The 16,760-nt window shown below is 52.7% G+C and overlaps 5 protein-coding genes across 5 annotated transcripts; 3 read left to right on the top strand and 2 right to left on the bottom strand.

Annotated features, from left to right (window-relative positions):
* Positions 1 to 1,500: 1,500 nt before the first annotated feature.
* On the bottom strand, positions 1,501 to 3,268 carry MYCTH_93585 (uncharacterized protein; the record flags this gene model as incomplete). The annotated part of the gene is made up of 8 exons (XM_003663431.1): positions 1,501 to 1,509; positions 1,628 to 1,641; positions 1,749 to 1,765; positions 1,825 to 1,834; positions 1,886 to 1,927; positions 1,991 to 1,998; positions 2,697 to 2,895; positions 2,938 to 3,268. The coding sequence occupies 8 exons, from the start codon at positions 3,266 to 3,268 to the stop codon at positions 1,501 to 1,503; spliced, it is 630 nt and encodes a 209-aa protein (XP_003663479.1).
* Positions 3,269 to 3,547: 279 nt separating this feature from the next.
* On the top strand, positions 3,548 to 5,413 carry MYCTH_2305427 (uncharacterized protein). Its single transcript, XM_003663430.1, has one exon. The coding sequence runs from the start codon at positions 3,563 to 3,565 to the stop codon at positions 5,285 to 5,287; it is 1,725 nt and encodes a 574-aa protein (XP_003663478.1). The 5' UTR covers positions 3,548 to 3,562; the 3' UTR covers positions 5,288 to 5,413.
* Positions 5,414 to 8,817: 3,404 nt separating this feature from the next.
* Positions 8,818 to 10,852, top strand: MYCTH_2305424 (uncharacterized protein). Its single transcript, XM_003663429.1, has 3 exons — positions 8,818 to 9,172; positions 9,252 to 9,879; positions 9,965 to 10,852. The coding sequence occupies exons 1-3, from the start codon at positions 9,131 to 9,133 to the stop codon at positions 10,738 to 10,740; spliced, it is 1,446 nt and encodes a 481-aa protein (XP_003663477.1). The 5' UTR covers positions 8,818 to 9,130; the 3' UTR covers positions 10,741 to 10,852.
* Positions 10,853 to 12,213: 1,361 nt separating this feature from the next.
* MYCTH_2144007 (uncharacterized protein) lies at positions 12,214 to 13,676 on the bottom strand (the record flags this gene model as incomplete). The annotated part of the gene is made up of 4 exons (XM_003663428.1): positions 13,269 to 13,676; positions 13,038 to 13,134; positions 12,578 to 12,924; positions 12,214 to 12,428 (listed from the first exon to the last, which is right to left on the bottom strand). Exons 1-4 carry the CDS (start codon positions 13,423 to 13,425, stop codon positions 12,214 to 12,216), a joined length of 816 nt encoding a protein of 271 aa, XP_003663476.1. The 5' UTR covers positions 13,426 to 13,676.
* A 1,400-nt stretch (positions 13,677 to 15,076) lies between these two features.
* Positions 15,077 to 16,519, top strand: MYCTH_93589 (uncharacterized protein; the record flags this gene model as incomplete). The annotated part of the gene is made up of 4 exons (XM_003663427.1): positions 15,077 to 15,280; positions 15,430 to 15,826; positions 15,924 to 16,470; positions 16,501 to 16,519. The coding sequence occupies 4 exons, from the start codon at positions 15,077 to 15,079 to the stop codon at positions 16,517 to 16,519; spliced, it is 1,167 nt and encodes a 388-aa protein (XP_003663475.1).
* Between the last annotated feature and the right edge of the window lie 241 nt (positions 16,520 to 16,760).

Below are 16,760 nucleotides of genomic sequence, written 5' to 3'. Positions count from 1 at the left end.
CGAAATTACCTTCGTCCTAAACCATAACAGAACAAAGGGAGTAATAGCAACGTATAACGAACCTAACTTAGACTTCTTCTAAAAGGGTTTAGACGAAGGTAGGTTAAGCGGGACAAGTATATAGGTCGTCTAAGGGATTTGGTAAAGCTAAAGGGTTTATAACAATACTAGAGTTATCTCTTATAATAGTTAACGATACTTAGTATAAGTATTGTAATTGTAAGTTGCTATTACTAGTAAACTCCTAGAGTCTACTATAACGAGTGGCTATTTATATATATATATACTTCTGCCGATCGCTTATAGTCCCCTTCTATCCTGTCCTTAGATCGCCTTTGGTAGCTAGCTATCCTCTGCTATCTTTCCCTTTTGGCAATCGTTTGCCTATGGTAGCCTGTGCTCCTAGGTCGTGGTATATAGTTAGCTTGTGACATTAATCTAGTATAGAGGCAAGTAAGCGCTAGATAGTCCGATGCTTATAATTATTAGGGATATGTTATATATAGGTGATCTAGATATATAGTATTTGTTATAGAGATATATCTTCTTCCTATTCGGAGGTCCTATTATATAGAAAGCGTTATACTAGGATATTATTATAACGTTAAGCACTAAAGTAAACCTTCTAACGCTTTTCCTTATAGTAAGAGAGGCTATAGCACTTAAAAGGCTATTTATAGATATCGATCTTAAGCTTAGGGAATCCTGGAACATTTACTATAATAATTAGCAAACGATAAGACTAATAATAGCTAAGAACAAACATATTAATACTTACCTATAGTATATAGATATCTATAATATATAGTTATACTAGGAAGTGGTAAAAGAAACGTTTAAAGCTATATATTTACTAATTAGTTAGATATTAGTAGATAGGCTTACTAAATGACTTAGCTAATAAGCCTTCGAGCATTAGAAGGCTTTCCTTAATCTTTAAGATATTAGTTATAGGCTTATATAACTAGAGGGTAGAAAATAAGTTAAATTTGCTAAATAAAATACCGCCTAATACTCCCTATCTACTACTATTAGCCATTGCTAAGATTAATAGCCTTACCCTTGCCTTTGTCCTAGCTAGGTGACGACATAGCGCCTAATGTATTATCAGACGTACTAATACAAGTATTACAAGCCTCCTTAATCTTGCCTAACTAGTAGAAGATATTATATATAGAGTAGGCAATCTTTGTAAAACGTATGAGTTTAGCCTTATCAAGCTTATACTCCTCTATATTGTCTACGCTAGTATGTTTTAGGTCACTCTAAAGAACTATACGTAACTTCTTAAGATCCTATATATAACTATTAGTGATTCGCCTACATGTTAGGGGTAAGGGTTTAGGATCTAGGGACTTATAGAAGCCTTAGCTCTATCTAGTAGAGCCTTTGTTAAATCCTTTGCTAACCTAACGTAAGAAATAGGACTATTATTATAGTTAGTATAAGTATCGTAAGAGCTGTCAGATATATAGGCGATTAGCGTATATCTCCTTATACTTATGGAAACTATAGATATAATAGTAGTAATAGGAGCTAGCATTAGAATGATTATAACATTCGCCAAAAGAACGTCCTACTAGAGCCGACTATATATATATTCTATAGGGCACCTTACGAAGCTTACTAGCTTTGATATCGCTATATTTAGTTAGCTTAAATGATCTAGATATAACTAATAGAGCGTTAGAAACTATAATAGAGTCGCTATTAAATTAACTAAAAGAAGCCAAACTATATAAACTTACTTAAATCGCTAGAATTACTAGAAAACTATAAAACCGATAATAAAATTAATCAAATAAAGATAATAGGAACACTTACAGTCTAAAAGCTTTAATATACTTATACTTTTAAGGTATTATAAGAGTAAAAGTCAACTTACTAGTAGTTATAATATTTATAGCAGGTATACCTAACAAGTTATCTATTAATTCAAGTATAAAAGGCATTATCCTATTATTATTATTATAATTAAAACTAGTAATACTGTCACTACTACAATTATAATAGCTATATTTAATCTATAGCTTTAAAGGAATCGCTCTACTATACTCGACTCTTTTAGACTTCTAAATACAGAAGGCAGGCCCCTAAAGGAGCTATCGAGGTAAGAGTAACAAAGGACATAATACTAAGAACAGTATTACTATAAAGCGTAGTTAAACGACTACCGCGTTTAACTAGGGGGTATGTCAGAAGCTATAGAGCTTCTAAACGTATTAGCCACGCGTTTGCCACAGCTGTATAAGGCTGTTTAACGCTTTGGCCAGTCCCTTTGTCTATAAATACCACTCTTTTTGTCTCCTTTGTAGATAGTTTCAACAAGGCACTCTTTTCCTTCGTATAGCCACCCACTGAAGACTGCTTTCAACGCTCCCGGAAGCTCATTACTGCGTTCGGCACTGATAGCAATCACGAAGGCCCCGTGCATAAGGACCACATCATATCCCTCGCACCTCGGAGGATCCTTGGCACATCAGGTTGTTCTTTGCTGTTCGGTCCGGCCAGACCAAATTCGACACATTCCTCCGCGCGTAGCTTGGTTTCTTGATGCTGCACTAAACGATTGGGCGACGCTTATGCTTTTTCCCGCGCTGTCTCTTCCGGTCGTAGCAGGCGCGGCACATGGCCCGCGCGTGGCTTTGCTTAATTAGTTGTTCTGCAATCGGTACACTTGATGTACTTAGTCCTACGGCCGGGTTTTCTGGTCTTTACGCTCGATCGATATATCGTCGGTTGGCCAGGTCGCAGACTTTGGTGGCAACTTGACGACCCTCGGTGTCGGAGACCGCAGAACCCCATCCTGTGTCCCGGGCTTTCCGGTGTGAAGGAACGGGTAAATTCGGGCCACACGTGGCCGGTACCGGCCAAATTTTCGATGTCGGGCTCCTCCTAGTTGGCCATACAGTGTGATTCATGGGGGTAAATGGCTACTGCATCGGTTGTGGGCTGCTTTCTGGAAGTGCTTTGCGAGTGTGCCTGTACGGCCTGGAAAAGGACCGTCGCCATTGCAGCTAGCCTCCCAGCAAGATTTCTGGTCGTAGTCCTGGATGTAGCTGGCACCAGCGAAATCTGGGTAGATAGTCCGCAGTGAAATTTGTTGAAGGCTGCTGTAAAGAGGATCCCCGATAGGAAGTTTCGAGGGGAGAAGTGAATGGTTGTATTCTGGGGAATTGTTGCTGATATTACCAAGTTCGTTGCTAACGTCTCCATGGTCCACAAAGGCACGATCGGAAGACTGCCCGACTGACTGTCGATGCTCCATTGTTGAATTTGTTGCTCTTTCTCGCTATAGGATTTGTTCAAGGGGAAACCAGTTTTCCTTTGCGAGATGTTGTTATGGGATGGTGGATATCCTGTTAACACACAACGCTGTTGGAAAATGAAGTTGGGAGCGAGATCTGCAACACTTCCTTGTGAACTTCAACAGGGTTAGGGTTCAGCATCCTCTTTCGGTGCAATCCGGTATGCGCCCCACTGCCCCACTATATCCCGCATGGCGGGGCGCCGACTCACCACTGCTTTTTCCAACTTGACTCCTCACCAAAACTCGGATTTGATGACGACTCGGGAGCCCGAGTTCCCGCCTGTTCCGCAGAAGATGGCGAGAACCGCGGCGGCTGGGCCCGACATGGCCGACGACACGGTCATGGTAGATGCCCACACACCGGCGACCGGCCTCAGCACAATGCCGCCCGAGATTATCGATGTGATTCTAGAGTTCCTGATCCCGCAGCCGCCAGAGATCGGCGAAACGCGCCCGGTCGCCTACAGCCAGCTGATGGTCGATGAGCCGTGGTTCGACTTTACGCGATGTCGCCGTGGCCTGCGCAGTCTCTGCCTGGTCTCGCGCCGCCTCGGCGAGATGGCCCGACCATCCCTCTACAAGAACGTGGCTATACTGGACGAGGCGGCGATGCTTCTGTTTTTCCGCACCCTCTGCAGCAAGCCTCACTACGGTCTCTGGACACGCTATGTATCCTGCCATCTCACCTTGACCGAAAACTCCGTGATTCGGGAAGTTCGCGAACTTCTTCCCAAGTACCTTCCCACCTTCGCCCCGGCGCCGGAGACGGGCGCTCTGATCACGGCCGCCCGGCACTTCCTACAAATGATGAACCAGTTCTTCCCGAGTATGGTTCTCAGCGAAGGTGACTTCGACCATGTGCCGCAGGCGCTGCTCTGCTTCATTCTCATGTTCCTCGCCAAGGTGGAGACGGTCCTTTTGCAGGTCCCCATCAGCGATGATCAGCCGGAATACGACGTTCTCTGCGCCCAGATCGAGGGCGTCCAGGACCTCTTCCGTGACGAACCCGAGGCGATCCCGTTCCAAAACATCCGCACCCTTCTTCTACAAGGCGATCCCGAACTGGCGGCCCAGGTCGAGGACGACGACTGTGAGTGCGATATGCCAGATACCTGGGGTGCTCAGCCGCGGCGGTACAGTTCCCTCTTTGCTAGCTTCCCCAACCTCACGACGCTCGAAGTCAGCAGCGACGACGGTGTCTGGTGCTTGGCGCCAGAAGAGTTTTCTTTCTTGCCCATGGACGACAAGCCGCCACCGCCGCCCTTCATGCCCAACATCCGCCACATCTATCTCCACAACAGCGTCGCCTACCCCGGCGATCTGCACCATCTGCTACGAAACGCGCCGCAGCTCGAGACGTTGTACATGGCACCTCGCGGAGACGGCGCTCTCAAAGAAATGATCGACGACGGCAGCAGTAGCGAGCACCCCGAATCCCTCAACATCGCCCTGGCCAACCACGCCAAGAACCTGCGCAACTTGGACGTCAGCTGGGAAGACATCTGGGGTTTTGAATGCCTCGTCGGCCCCGAGGGCCGGCTGCCCTCGATCGCCGAGATGACCTCGCTGCGCACGCTCTGCGTGCAGCTGGCCCTGCTGTACGGCAAGCCCTCTGCGGTCCTCGAGACCCCGCTCGTCGACTTGCTCCCCCCGAACCTCGTCGAGCTGGCGCTCGAAGACTGGTGGTGGTCTAACCTAGAACTGCTCCAAACCCTGCCGGATTGGGATACCCAGGCGAAGGTGCGCCACTACCAGTCCCAGCACCTCTACCGGACCACCGCCGTTCGCACCCTGACCGAGTTTGCACGCGATGTGCGCACCCGCATGCGTGATCTGAAAAAGGTGGTGTTGCTGGTCAAGATCCCTTGGACATGGGTGCTTGAGGGTGCCGTATCGCTCGACTTCCACTTCGACGTGGTCAAGAGCGTTTTCCTGGCACAAGGTGTCGAATTCTCGGTCAAGTGTGATGAGGTGTAGCTGTGCGACCGATATTTCAGATACGTCACGACTTCCTTGATGATATCAGTATTATCAACTAAGACCTGTATAATGGCCTCGCTCGAGGATGCTTTGGGTGCGACATGTAGCATACCTGGATGCAACGAAAATGGCGAACGAGTTAAAACGTGGTCTCCTGCTGTTCTCGCGCGTTGAACTCGGTTGAGTTAGCAGTTGCCGCAACTGCTGCCCAAATGGCCCTGGCTGCATAAGCGAACAACCCACTGCGAAATGGCAACCCACCTTCGGGGCTTGTCAGCTGCATTGCCTTCGAGGCGTCCTGGCCTTGGTCTCTACAAGAAGATTGCAGCTTCAATTTGCGTCTTCAAATTTCGCTTTCGCCCGCGGCCGCATGCGCCCGCATCGCTTGCTTGGCCGTCAATACGCAGAAGTTCTGTCACCCACGCCTGCATCGATGAAAGCCGGGGCGGAGTTTGCCGACAATGGACGACGACAAATTTTTGTCTTGATCGTGAAGAGCAACTCCTACATCATAAGTTTCAAGAGTTCCAATGTTGCTAGTTTGACAACAACCCGCGCTTGGGTACAAGTTACATGTATGTAGACATGCAACAACTTGATTTGAAGCCTCAGGATATAGACAAAGCCCCATCTAACTGTTCGTTATCTTTACGTTTGCGAATCGCATCGAGCTGTAGGAGGTTAGAGTGGAGATCTTCACTTCCTCATATGGCAGGTAGTCACGTTTGCATGCCAAACGTCCACGATACACTACGGGTCACTTGTACACTACAGGTACTACAGGTACTCCTACTCCGTACACTACTTCCTGCATCCGTGCAAGAATGCCGTCTCATTCCGAGATCGAGATTCAAGCACCCACGGCCCTGGCCCGGACCGGGAGAGCGGGGGCGGTTGTGGAACCCGGAACATTACACTCCAGATTCATGCGAGAAAGGTTGGCATCCCCCGAAGTCGGCACATGGGCGGAATAGAAAAAAAAACCGACAGCGACTCTGATCTGCTGCATGGTGTATAGCGTCCGTTGATTGGCTTGTGAGATAGATAAATGCGAGATCTAACTATAAAAATGAGCATTTGGCGGTGTCCTCGAAGATCCCTTCTGCAACTTCGGTGGCAGTGTGTGGCCCTGACGATCGCGAGTTGATCTCTAGCCTAACTGGTTATTGAAAGTGGCCCCTGAAACGCGTCGGGTCCTCGGAAGCTCCGAGGACACCACAAGTCGTTGTGTGCATTTTGGTGCGTTGCGCAACCATTGGATCCGTACACAGCTGGAGTACTTTCGTCCTTCGCCTCCAATAACATTATGGGCGCGGTCCCACGGGCCGCCCTACTGCATACACTAAGAGCGGAGCAACTCGAAATGCGACCCCCACAATCACCCCCAACCCACCCCCCAGCACACCATCATTGGCCGTCACCAACCTCAGCAGTCAGTTGGTTGCCGCTCTCACCGTCAGCTTTACAGCGGCGTGCCTGAAACATCGAGATATTCGCTGATGCCTGTTTAGTTACCACCCAACCTCAGCTCAGATTGGCTAGCAAAAGAACTGGTATCAGGATTGCAACAATCACACCATAGGCAATACTGGCCCGGGTGCGAGGTGTGAGCTTGCTAACTGCGTAGTACAAAACACCCTACTCCGCACAGTCATGACAAAAGAGGTCTAGTAGGTCTGCATGTTACCGCCACACCATCGTAGGCATAAAGAACTACACTATACCAGTAATCCGTAATGGTTAGAATCAGTTGGATAGGGTTAGGGTTAGAGGTTAGGGTCGGGGTCACAGTCAGGGTCGGGGTCAGTCAGGGTCGGGGTCAGTCAGGGTCGGGGTCAGTCAGGGTCGGGGTCAGTCAGGGTCGGGGCCATGGTTAAGATCGGGATCATGGTTAGGGTCAGCGTCATAGTTAGGGTTCATCATGGTTTCTTTCTAATTGAAGCGAACTTGGAATTGACTGAAAGAAGGACATTTTGCGTTTGTATACTCGGCTAATTATTATTGGTTAGGGTTCGCTGAGATTCCGAGGTCGGGGGTATATGTATAAAGACACCCTGGACGTCCTTTTCCATAACCCTCGAGGCGGAGCAACACTATGTATGTACTAATCCGTAGAGTAGTAGTGTATGCACCTTATACACTAGGGGTGCTGGATATAATCCGGGGATGGGCGGTCGTTTGCCGGCCTCATTCGGAGCCGGAGTCCGACAACTTAACTACTGCGCAACCGCATCCAATTCGACGCTTGGTTTGGTTACGAAATTGTCCAAGGGTTGCAAAGTGGTAACGTTTCCTTGCGTATGCATGTAAAATACGGAGTAACTGGAACTAAGAGACGCGAAAGAAAGTTCTCTCTTATCGACGTACCAGATGCCGAGAGATCCGATTGGGGTTGTTCTCGCGAACCTGCACGAACCGCGCGATCGTTTTCGACCACTAGTTGCCTAGCGTGCTAGACAGGCGGAACGTCGGGTTATGCTTGGAGCAGCTGCCAAGACCGGACCGTTCCAGTCTCGTGTGCTGCAGTCCGCTTGAGCAGCTCATAGCAGCGCTCGGGTCATGTTCCGGGCTGAGATACGTGAGCAGCAGCGGAATGGTTATCAGCTTTAACCAAAGAAACAACGAAAAGGGATGCATACGGAGAACGGAGTAAAGGGGAACCCCAAAATCCCGTGAAGGTCGAAGGGCAGCTGCATGGAGTGAGACGCACTGGTCAACCGCCATGCCGCTACACTACTTTGGTTGGTGGACCCCTTTTCGGGGCGAAAAAAAATGGGGCCCCGGACCAACAAAATCCCTTCCACCAGGCGCGTTGTGCTAAATGAAGAAGATGCCACTACGTACTCCGTACTTGGTAGTGTTCCGTAGAGAAATCGAGCTACGCTATCCAAAGCGTGGCATGTTGGCCAGTGTGCTGAGGCTTGACAGGAACAGCCACCGACCGCAAAACGCCCTCCTGTGTCAGCACGTTCCCAGGCTCAGATCGCGCAGCTTCGATGCCTTCGGCCGCCGTTCTACGCGACGAATATGATGACAGCGTTCTGGTCATGCATTCTCCACAACCCCTGACTTTTCCATCCCAGCTCAACATTCTTGGCTGTCTTGGCGGTTTAGAGGCCAAATTGCATGCCAATCACGGACGTGGGTGGATGGCAACACACCATGGCCGCACTCTTGGCGGACTCGGCAGGTAGCGTGACCCTGAAGGAGTGAAAAATCAGCGACCTCTTTCCCCGGCCCGCCACAAGAAAGACTCCATCAAGCCTGCTTTTCGATGGCCAACCACTTTCGCTGGGCGTTGCGCACTCTCCGTTTTGGCCACGCACACCATTAACTTCCACGTCTTCTCTCGACCCTCGACCCCTCGAGTTCTCAAACCTCTCCGTGTCAGCACCTGGAACAGGACGACCGAGCAGCAGCGCGGACCGAAAGCGAGAAAGGCGGAGCCGTGTTGGAGTAATCCCCCACTTCCCGACGTGCCGCGCAATCGCCAGATGCGTTTCTACCGGTCCTCCGACACCGTCTGTTTCCAACGAGGAGAGTAACCCTCAGTCACTTCGTCGCCGTCGCGCTAGACACCCACGCTCTTTTTACCATTCCATTCCACTCGCTTGATGCCCAGCCATCGATAGCATCTCTCGCTTCAGACCCGAATTTTCTTCACAACGTTTCGCCCTCGTCGAGGCTTCCAAGGTTGCTTGCATCCGATCTCAATAGGGCGAGAGCGTGATCCAACACCCATCAGTATTTTCGTCACACCTTTTCCCCTTTCCCTTCGTTCCCCTTCCTCGGCATTGTTTCTTGTCGGATTAGTTTGAAGGTCCTGTTGGACAGGCGACCATGAGCGCAAGACCGAATCAACGAAACATTAAGTGGGTTGAGGTACGTCGAACCTTCGCCCCCCCTCCCGAGCTACTCGCCGTCCGGTTCTCGATCCGGCTGACTGGGCGACGTCTCGCAGGGCCTCCGAGGCGTGACCTCTGTCCTCGTAATCGTCACCCACATCGCGAGAGCATTCGATTACGCGCTCTTCTTTCCCGCCGACTCGAAGGATGGTGCACCGAGGCTGTTGCAGCTGCCATACCTGCGCATTCCGTGGCAGGGCCGCATCGGCGTACCCATCTTTGCCTTTTTGACGGGTTTCGTGTGCGCATACAAGCCCCTCAAGCTCGCGTACCAGCAAAACAATGCCCCTGCCGCGCTCAAGTCGGTCGCTCGCAGCGCCTTCCGGCGCCCGCCGCGACTCGTGCTGCCGGCCCTCATCGCCACCTTCATCAGCTTCGTCATGTCGGTCTTGGGCGGTTACAAGGCGGCGAACCATTGTGACTCGCATTGGGTGCGCTTCGACGCGCCGGACCCACTTCCGTTTAGGGAGAACGTTAAGAGGCTGTTCACGACATCGCTCACCACTTGGACCAACACGGAGAATCTCTACGACAGGCACCAGTGGGCGATGCGTCCCCTGCTGGTCGGCGCGTTCCAGGTCTACATTGTGCTGGCGGCTACCATTGGGATGCGGTTCAAGTATAGGATGCTTGTGCATGTTATGCTGATCCTGTACTGGCTGCTGAACCACAACCGCTTGACAGGTCCGTTCCCATTGCATATATATATACATATATGTGCAGCCCCTGCGCAGCAGCTGCATCGACTTCGGAACTAACAATAGACCAGAAACCTTTGGCGCCATGCTCGCTCTTGGAACCCTTCTCGCGGAGCTGTCGCAGCACCGGCCGACCCAACAACTCCTCACCAACCACCAAAAGCTCTGTACGTACGTTCTGTCACCCCTGATTTTCCTCATTGGCGGCTACGTCGGCTCGTACCCTGCCGAACACGAAGACTGGGCTCCCTGGTCTCTGCGCCTTAACCACTTCCTCACCAACCCGGTCGGCGACCACCGCAACGGCAGCTTCATTGTCCCGAACGGCACCGACATACTGCGGCGGACTTCCTCCTTCTTCATCATGTGCACGGCCGTGTCTCTGTTCCTCTCCCCGGCCCTCCAGAAGTTGCTCTCGCACCGCCTGCTCATTTGGCTGGGACACCACTCGTTCGCCGTCTACCTCGTGCACGGCACAATCCTGCGTACTGTTGGTATCTGGATCGTCTACGGCATCAGCGGTGAGCCGTTCGTGCCCGGAGGGAAGAACGAGGACGGATCCAACCGCGACCCGATCTATGTCAAGCCCAAGGGCCGCACGCACAAGATGGTGGCTATTGTGGTGTTCACCACTCTGACCTACATTGCTGCCTGGGCATGGATGAAGTGGGTGGACACTAGCTGCGCGCGGGCCACGCAGTGGCTGGAGGAGAAGGTGTTTGATGATGAGGACAACGAAGGCAAGGCCGGGTTGGCGGAGAAGGGGTACGCGAACGGCCATGCAAACGGCGGCGTGCCGCCCCCCAGGTCACATCAAGAAGGCGAGAGGTCGCAGCCTCCTCCCTAAAGTTCCGTCTCGGACGGTTGAGGCTGGTCAGGGCCGAGAGCGGTGAAACAAGCCTCCGCCGACATTGGGTCTGGGGAGCACAGACCCAATGCTCAAACGTCTCTCTACGTCGCCCGGGGGGGGGGGGGGGGGGAGGGGGATGCAGGGCAACTTGACTTGATGGCGCTTGCTGCAGCTGTTTTGGGTCATAGAGGGCATTGCATGCGATATTGGCGTATATATACATGGGCCGCCCATTGTCGTTTCCTTCTGGACACTCTTGCGACTTGGTTGATCCTCGACTGCACGCCCATACTACGGTTCGGGAACCGGACTTTTCCTGTTGGACCCATATTTCTTTTTGCTTAACTCTTTTAACTTATTTATTTTTCTCAGTCCTTCTTTTTGGCATAGCTGAGAAACGAATCAGACTGGAGTTGGGGTGTGACGATGCGAGGTTTATGAGAGGGGAAGCCGGTTTACGTTGATTCTGGGCCTCTTTGCACCAACACTTGGCTGCAGAAAAGCGATGAGACGTGGTTTCAATCTATTGGTCCGCGGCGATCATAATCTTTGTATGTACATGATTCTAGGTTGTTGGAGTAGATATTAATGTTGAATGCTATCTATCCGGTGTGCAACCGGTTGCATCTTCCCTACATGGACTTGGCGTCGAGCTGTGAAGATATGGTGCCCTGGCTGATTGTGACCGTGTTCTTGCGCGCCGCCTCAGCGGCCTAGGGGTCGACTTCTTTGCGCCGAACTGGTTGCTCCTCCGCGAACTGACTAGATAATTACTTAGTAGGAAGAGAGCTCCTCGGTGTAGGTAAGAAGCGGGTGGCGATATTAACTGTTTGGATGTTAACTTCTTTCTGGGCGTTGAACTCTCGCTGTGCCTCCCGTACTCGATTACCACAGAGGGATGCGCTAATAATTATTAAGTCTTGTAGTACAGTACGTAGATGCATCCTACAGCTGGTTTCCGGCTTCTTTCGTATATTACTACCACTTGGTTCACCGTCTAAGTACGAGGTTTTGACAAGGTAAGCCCGACTTGAAGAGAAACAAGTGACATATTAAATACCTGCGAGGCAGACGCGCTCCCAACTTGCTCTCCCAACTCTCAATCTTTGACCTAACTCAGCTCTAGGCCGCAACCAAAGTCGACATCCATCTACAATCCTTCAGCGTCATTAACGATCTACGCTTTGCTTGCCTCGCACGTCAAGGCACTGCGTCGTCCCGCCGATCTTCTGCTCTAGGCCAGCTTGAGTCTGATCCTTGCAGCCTTAAACCTTCTTTTTCCGCCCCCTTGGTACGACTGAGATAAGGGAAGGGCGAAAGAAGTTGTTTCCAATCGACAGGTCGCTAGCAATGTCGAGATACCGTTTCGCGCATAAGCCAGTTTATTCTCATCAGGATAGATACATATTCCCACGGCGGATCGGAAGCACCCGAGAATCTAGTTATTAGTACCCAGAATTTGCGAGTCTCTCACAGCGCACCGCCAGCCCAAGCCTCAAACCACCTGACGGCTTGCGAGAACGCGGATTCCTTGCCAAACTTCTGCTGCGGGTCGGAGACATTGGCACGCACACCGAACCCGTGGGAGGTGCCGCTATATAGGTTGACCTGATACGGCTTCTTGGTGTCGGCCAGAAGGGCCTCAATTTGCGAGCGCCTCTCAGGAGACATCGTCGTGTCGCTCTCTATCGAAAGAGTACTTAAGTCAGTCGTGAAACACGTGTATGATTCGTGGCCAAAAAAAAAAACAAATTTGAAAGACACGTAGGAAGAGAGGATAATTATGGTCCAGAAACGAAGATCAAACTAGAAAAGCAAGGAGTCGGATACTCACCAGCAGCGGCAACGCTGATCGGATTCGTGACGGCCGTAATCTCGCGGTCCTCCAGAAGGCTGGGGTGGGCGGCGAAGGCCGCGTCGACGCCCTTGCCGGCCGCGAGCAGGCGGAAGGCGTAGCGGCCGCCGAAGCAGTAGCCCGTGGCGGCGATCTTGTCGACGCCCGTCTCGCCAAGGTAGGCCAGGCCGACGTCGACGATAGGATCGGTCGCATTGGGCCCGTGCTTGAGGATGAAGTCGGTGATGTTGAAGCCGGGCGTGCCGAAGTCCGCGGGCGCCGGCTCGCCGTCAAACAGGTCCGGAGCAACGACCAGGAAACCCGCGCGCGCGAACGAGTCGGCGAGCCTGTGGAATGTGCGTGGCATGATGATTATCGGAGCATGGTTGGTCACTTTACTCTCATGCTGGCTTTGTGCTTCCGGCCAAAACGTGGGGGAGGGCGGTTGGGGGGAACTGACAGCTTGTTCTCCAGCAGCTGGATGCCAAAGACGTCGGTGAGGTACAGCACGCCAACCTTGGGGTTCTCACAGCCTGGCTCCGATATATATAGGTTCACTAGGTATGGAGACGCATGATGGGACCTCTGTTAGCACGCCCGGTTCCGCGGTTTGTTGTTGCTATCCGGCAGTGCCAAGGAAGGAAGATACCTAGATAGAGGGAAGAGAAAAAAAATTTAGTTATCAGCTCACCTCCGTTGTACTTCTCTTCTCTGCCCACCGGTTCGCCGGTGTGGGCGATAATCTGTGGTATATCTCCGTAGCTGCACTCCCCGGCGGAGGCGACCGGGATGAGCGGGACCACGCTCCAGAGGAGGAGGGCCGACAAGGATGATCGCATACTGATCATGGGAGTAGATGAGATGTCCAAAAGACGAATTGGAGTTCTTGGGGGCTGAATTGGGTGGGGAGAAGGGCACGAAGATTAGCAAAAGGGAATGCGTGAAACTGCTGGCCACTGCGTTGCAGAGGGGCAGGAGAGCTGTGAGACGATATAATATGCCGCGTCGTTTCCCCGGCGGATACACTTATTATAGCGCGGATACATGTCCAAAAACGAAAGAGTTCCAGTCCGGGCTATTTCGACAGTAAGCGCAAAGGCCGCAGCTGTCTGGCCACGACAAACCTTGTCATCCTCCCGCTCCGCCAAGAAGATAAGCTGCCGGTGGATGCAACCGCCCACGGTCGTTGAGGGCGGGGGTGTCGACATTCACGGATGCGACGGTGACATTGGATGAAGGGGATGTGTAGACAGGTGAGGTCGAGCCGAACGGATTTGAGGGAGCCGCCTCGAATGATGGCCTTCTCTCCCAACGTGACCCCTTGTCAGCGGCGAGGATCCCTCGGGTACTTGGTTCTGTGCCACGCCCGGGGCAAGCAAAGATAAGTGCAAGCTAGTGGCCGACCGTCGGTGAAGTCCAGCGTGTTTTGATGCTTGCTTCTTGGAGGCTGAGATTCTCGAAGTAGGTCGAGTTATCAGATGCAAGTATATCAATAATTTAAAACTCAGGTGCTAATAATAAAGACGGGAAGTCAACAGCGTGACCCGGCAAGTTCCTCGCAACTCCAGGGGCCTTGTGTACGGGCAAGAGAGCGGAAATGTGGCCCGTTGACCTAGGTGCACTACCTACATACACGTATGTATGTATATACATGGAGAGCAAGGACTAGGGCGGGAGTTGGAGAGGTCGCCATTGAAAGCGTATTCCGTACTTGATAGGCAAAATGCTGCTGGCGGTTTCACATCCCGACTCCTAAAGGGAAAACCTTGCGGATTCATGCCAAAGTCGACAGCCGTTCATCTCTGATCCTGCTCGGTGCGCCAGATCGAGTTTGGTCCGTTCTTCCCTGATTGGACCGCAAAAAGCGATGCTCTTGACGATCGCCGGTCCTCGCCTCGGGGACGGTCAGGGGTAGGCGATGGGAAGTGGGCCTCGAGGCGCCCGACCCAGAGGGAGTTGAGGTTTGGACGAGCCCAGTGCTCTGCCGTCATGAAGTAAGGTAGTCAAGACGGACCGGACTGTTGTGCATTTGGTAGTCCGCCGCGAATTTGCTGGGCAACCGCCTCGTTTCTGACACATCCCGCACGCTCTTCCCCCTTTCCCGCCGAGGAGGAGGAAGAAGACGGCTCAAGGTCGCCAACTCTAATTAGACCGATCTAAACGCACCTGGCCGTGATTGCCAGCCCGTCTAACCCCCTCTCGGGCCGTGGTTTGGCTTCCCGAAGGAGATCGAGATCTTCGGTCGCTCGTCCCCCCCCCCCCCCCCCCCGGGGGACCGCCTCTCGGGCCCGTCTTCCGTCCCTACCTCAGGTACATACCTACCTACATAGCTCCACCCTCTTCCGCTCTGCTCCCCACCGCTGTAACGAATGCTTGGATGAGGCTCCTCAGACCTGCTCTGCTATCGTCTCATCGCCGCCGCATCAACCTTGCCCTGCTACCACGCACCTAGCCCTGGAAGGAGGGGATAAGCTGGTCGGTCTGCTGAGGTCGCCAGCCATGGCCCCTCCGCCGCCGTCATCGCCGCCGCCGCCTATGGTAGACGAGGGCTACCGCGCCGGCGACCGGCTGGTCGTGCACGCCCTGGCTCCCGTGGGGACGCTCCTGGGCATTGCGTGCATCACGACGGGCCTCCGCATATACTGGAGGTTACAGCCGTCCCAGCGCATTGGCGCCGACGATTACACGCTCCTCTTCGCTTTGGTAAGATCTCTCTAATTACTTAATTATTCCATCGCCATGAATCACAATTTGTTGGTGAGACTTCCGCAGGGTCTCTTTTCGACCTTCCTAGCTGTGGACGTGCCTCGCCCACGGCTTGTTGGTTGTTTGTTTAATTAGCTACAGTTCAGACCGCTGATCTGGGTCCGGCACGGTCGCAGTTCGTGACCATTGCTTGGTACGGGATCGACGCGGCCATGTACCATCACGGCCGGGGTCTCGAAGGCTTCGGCCCCGATCCTTGGACCATGGGGCCGCTGATCGTAGCAGGCGGCGTGCTCTGGGTCTGGGGAATCAACGTCATCCGCATCTCGGTGGCCCTGATGCTGCTCCGGTTCAGGGATAGCCGGTCGCTGCCGTGGACCATGACCGTATGGGCCGTCATTGGCGTCCAGACCTGTATGCTTGCCGTTGGAACCATCATGCACCTCGTCATGTGCAGGCCCATCTCGGCGAGGTGGGCGCCGACCCCTTCCGCCAACTGTATCAAGCCGACACATTTTATGACGTACGGCTACCTTTACAGCGGTAAGCATGCAAGGCCCTACTCCTCAGCTTCAGTAGTCCTGAACCCCCCCCCCCCCAATTTTGGCCACTCTCGAACGAAACGACTGAGAAAGTCAAGGCTTCACCATAGCCTCCGATCTCATCCCCTCGCTCCTACCCATCACGTTCATCCGCACTCTCAGCCGGCCCTTGCACGAAAAGATGCTCATCGGCTGTCTCATGGCCGCCCGCACAGCCGCTACTGGCGTGGCGGTTGCGCGCCTGCTGCTCGTCGTGGGCTACTTGGGCCCGGGCGGCCCCGTGATTAACGTGGAGCAGGACATCCTCTGGGGCCTGGAGCTGACCATCGGCGTGCTGGCGGCCTCCGTCCCGTCCCTCAAGGCCCCTACGCACCGCATCCTGCGGTCCTGGGGCTTGCTGCGCTCCCGCTCCACCAGCGACATGTCCTTCCAGAGCTTCCTCGACCGCCTCCCGAACGGCTCCCACGTCTCGCGCCGAATGGGGCCGTGGCAGTACGCCGTCCCCGACCAGGATCCCCGGACCGAGGGCGGTTCAGGGGAGGAGATGCTCAAAGGTTCAGAAGCCCTGCAGGTCCCGGGCATTAGAAGATGCCGCAAGGCCAGGCTGGTGACTGGATATAAAATGGGATACTTCGCTTATAATATGTTAGTTTTTTTACATATAAAAATGTATAGCTCTTGCTCCCTGTCGTGACCTGGTCCATGTGGAGTCCGGAAAGTGTCCTTGAACTGCTTAGGGGGGGGAACCGAAGAGGGCCGCCTCATCATGGGCATGACTCACTCGACTTCGCGTCAGAGCATATCCCTCGCGACTTTCTTTGTTCTTGACATGCTTAGAAAGGCGATGTGTTGCGTACCGTCCTCTTCCTAAGATACTACGGGATGGATGTCGAAGTGGTGTGATCTTCGCTTAATTAGCTGCCCTTGTTGGAGAT

This window comes from Thermothelomyces thermophilus, chromosome 3, assembly GCF_000226095.1.
Source record: "Thermothelomyces thermophilus ATCC 42464 chromosome 3, complete sequence".
Classification (NCBI taxonomy): domain Eukaryota; kingdom Fungi; phylum Ascomycota; class Sordariomycetes; order Sordariales; family Chaetomiaceae; genus Thermothelomyces; species Thermothelomyces thermophilus.
This window is presented reverse-complemented; position numbering and strand designations above follow the sequence as displayed.

Coding starts and splice junctions, on each gene's coding strand:
- MYCTH_2305427 (XM_003663430.1), top strand. CDS start 3,563: ATGACGACTCGGGAGCCCGAGTTCCCGCCTGTTCCGCAGAAGATGGCG.
- MYCTH_2305424 (XM_003663429.1), top strand. CDS start 9,131: ATGAGCGCAAGACCGAATCAACGAAACATTAAGTGGGTTGAG. Junction 9,173..9,251: donor GAAACATTAAGTGGGTTGAG/GTACGTCGAACC, acceptor GACGTCTCGCAG/GGCCTCCGAGGCGTGACCTC. Junction 9,880..9,964: donor GAACCACAACCGCTTGACAG/GTCCGTTCCCAT, acceptor ACAATAGACCAG/AAACCTTTGGCGCCATGCTC.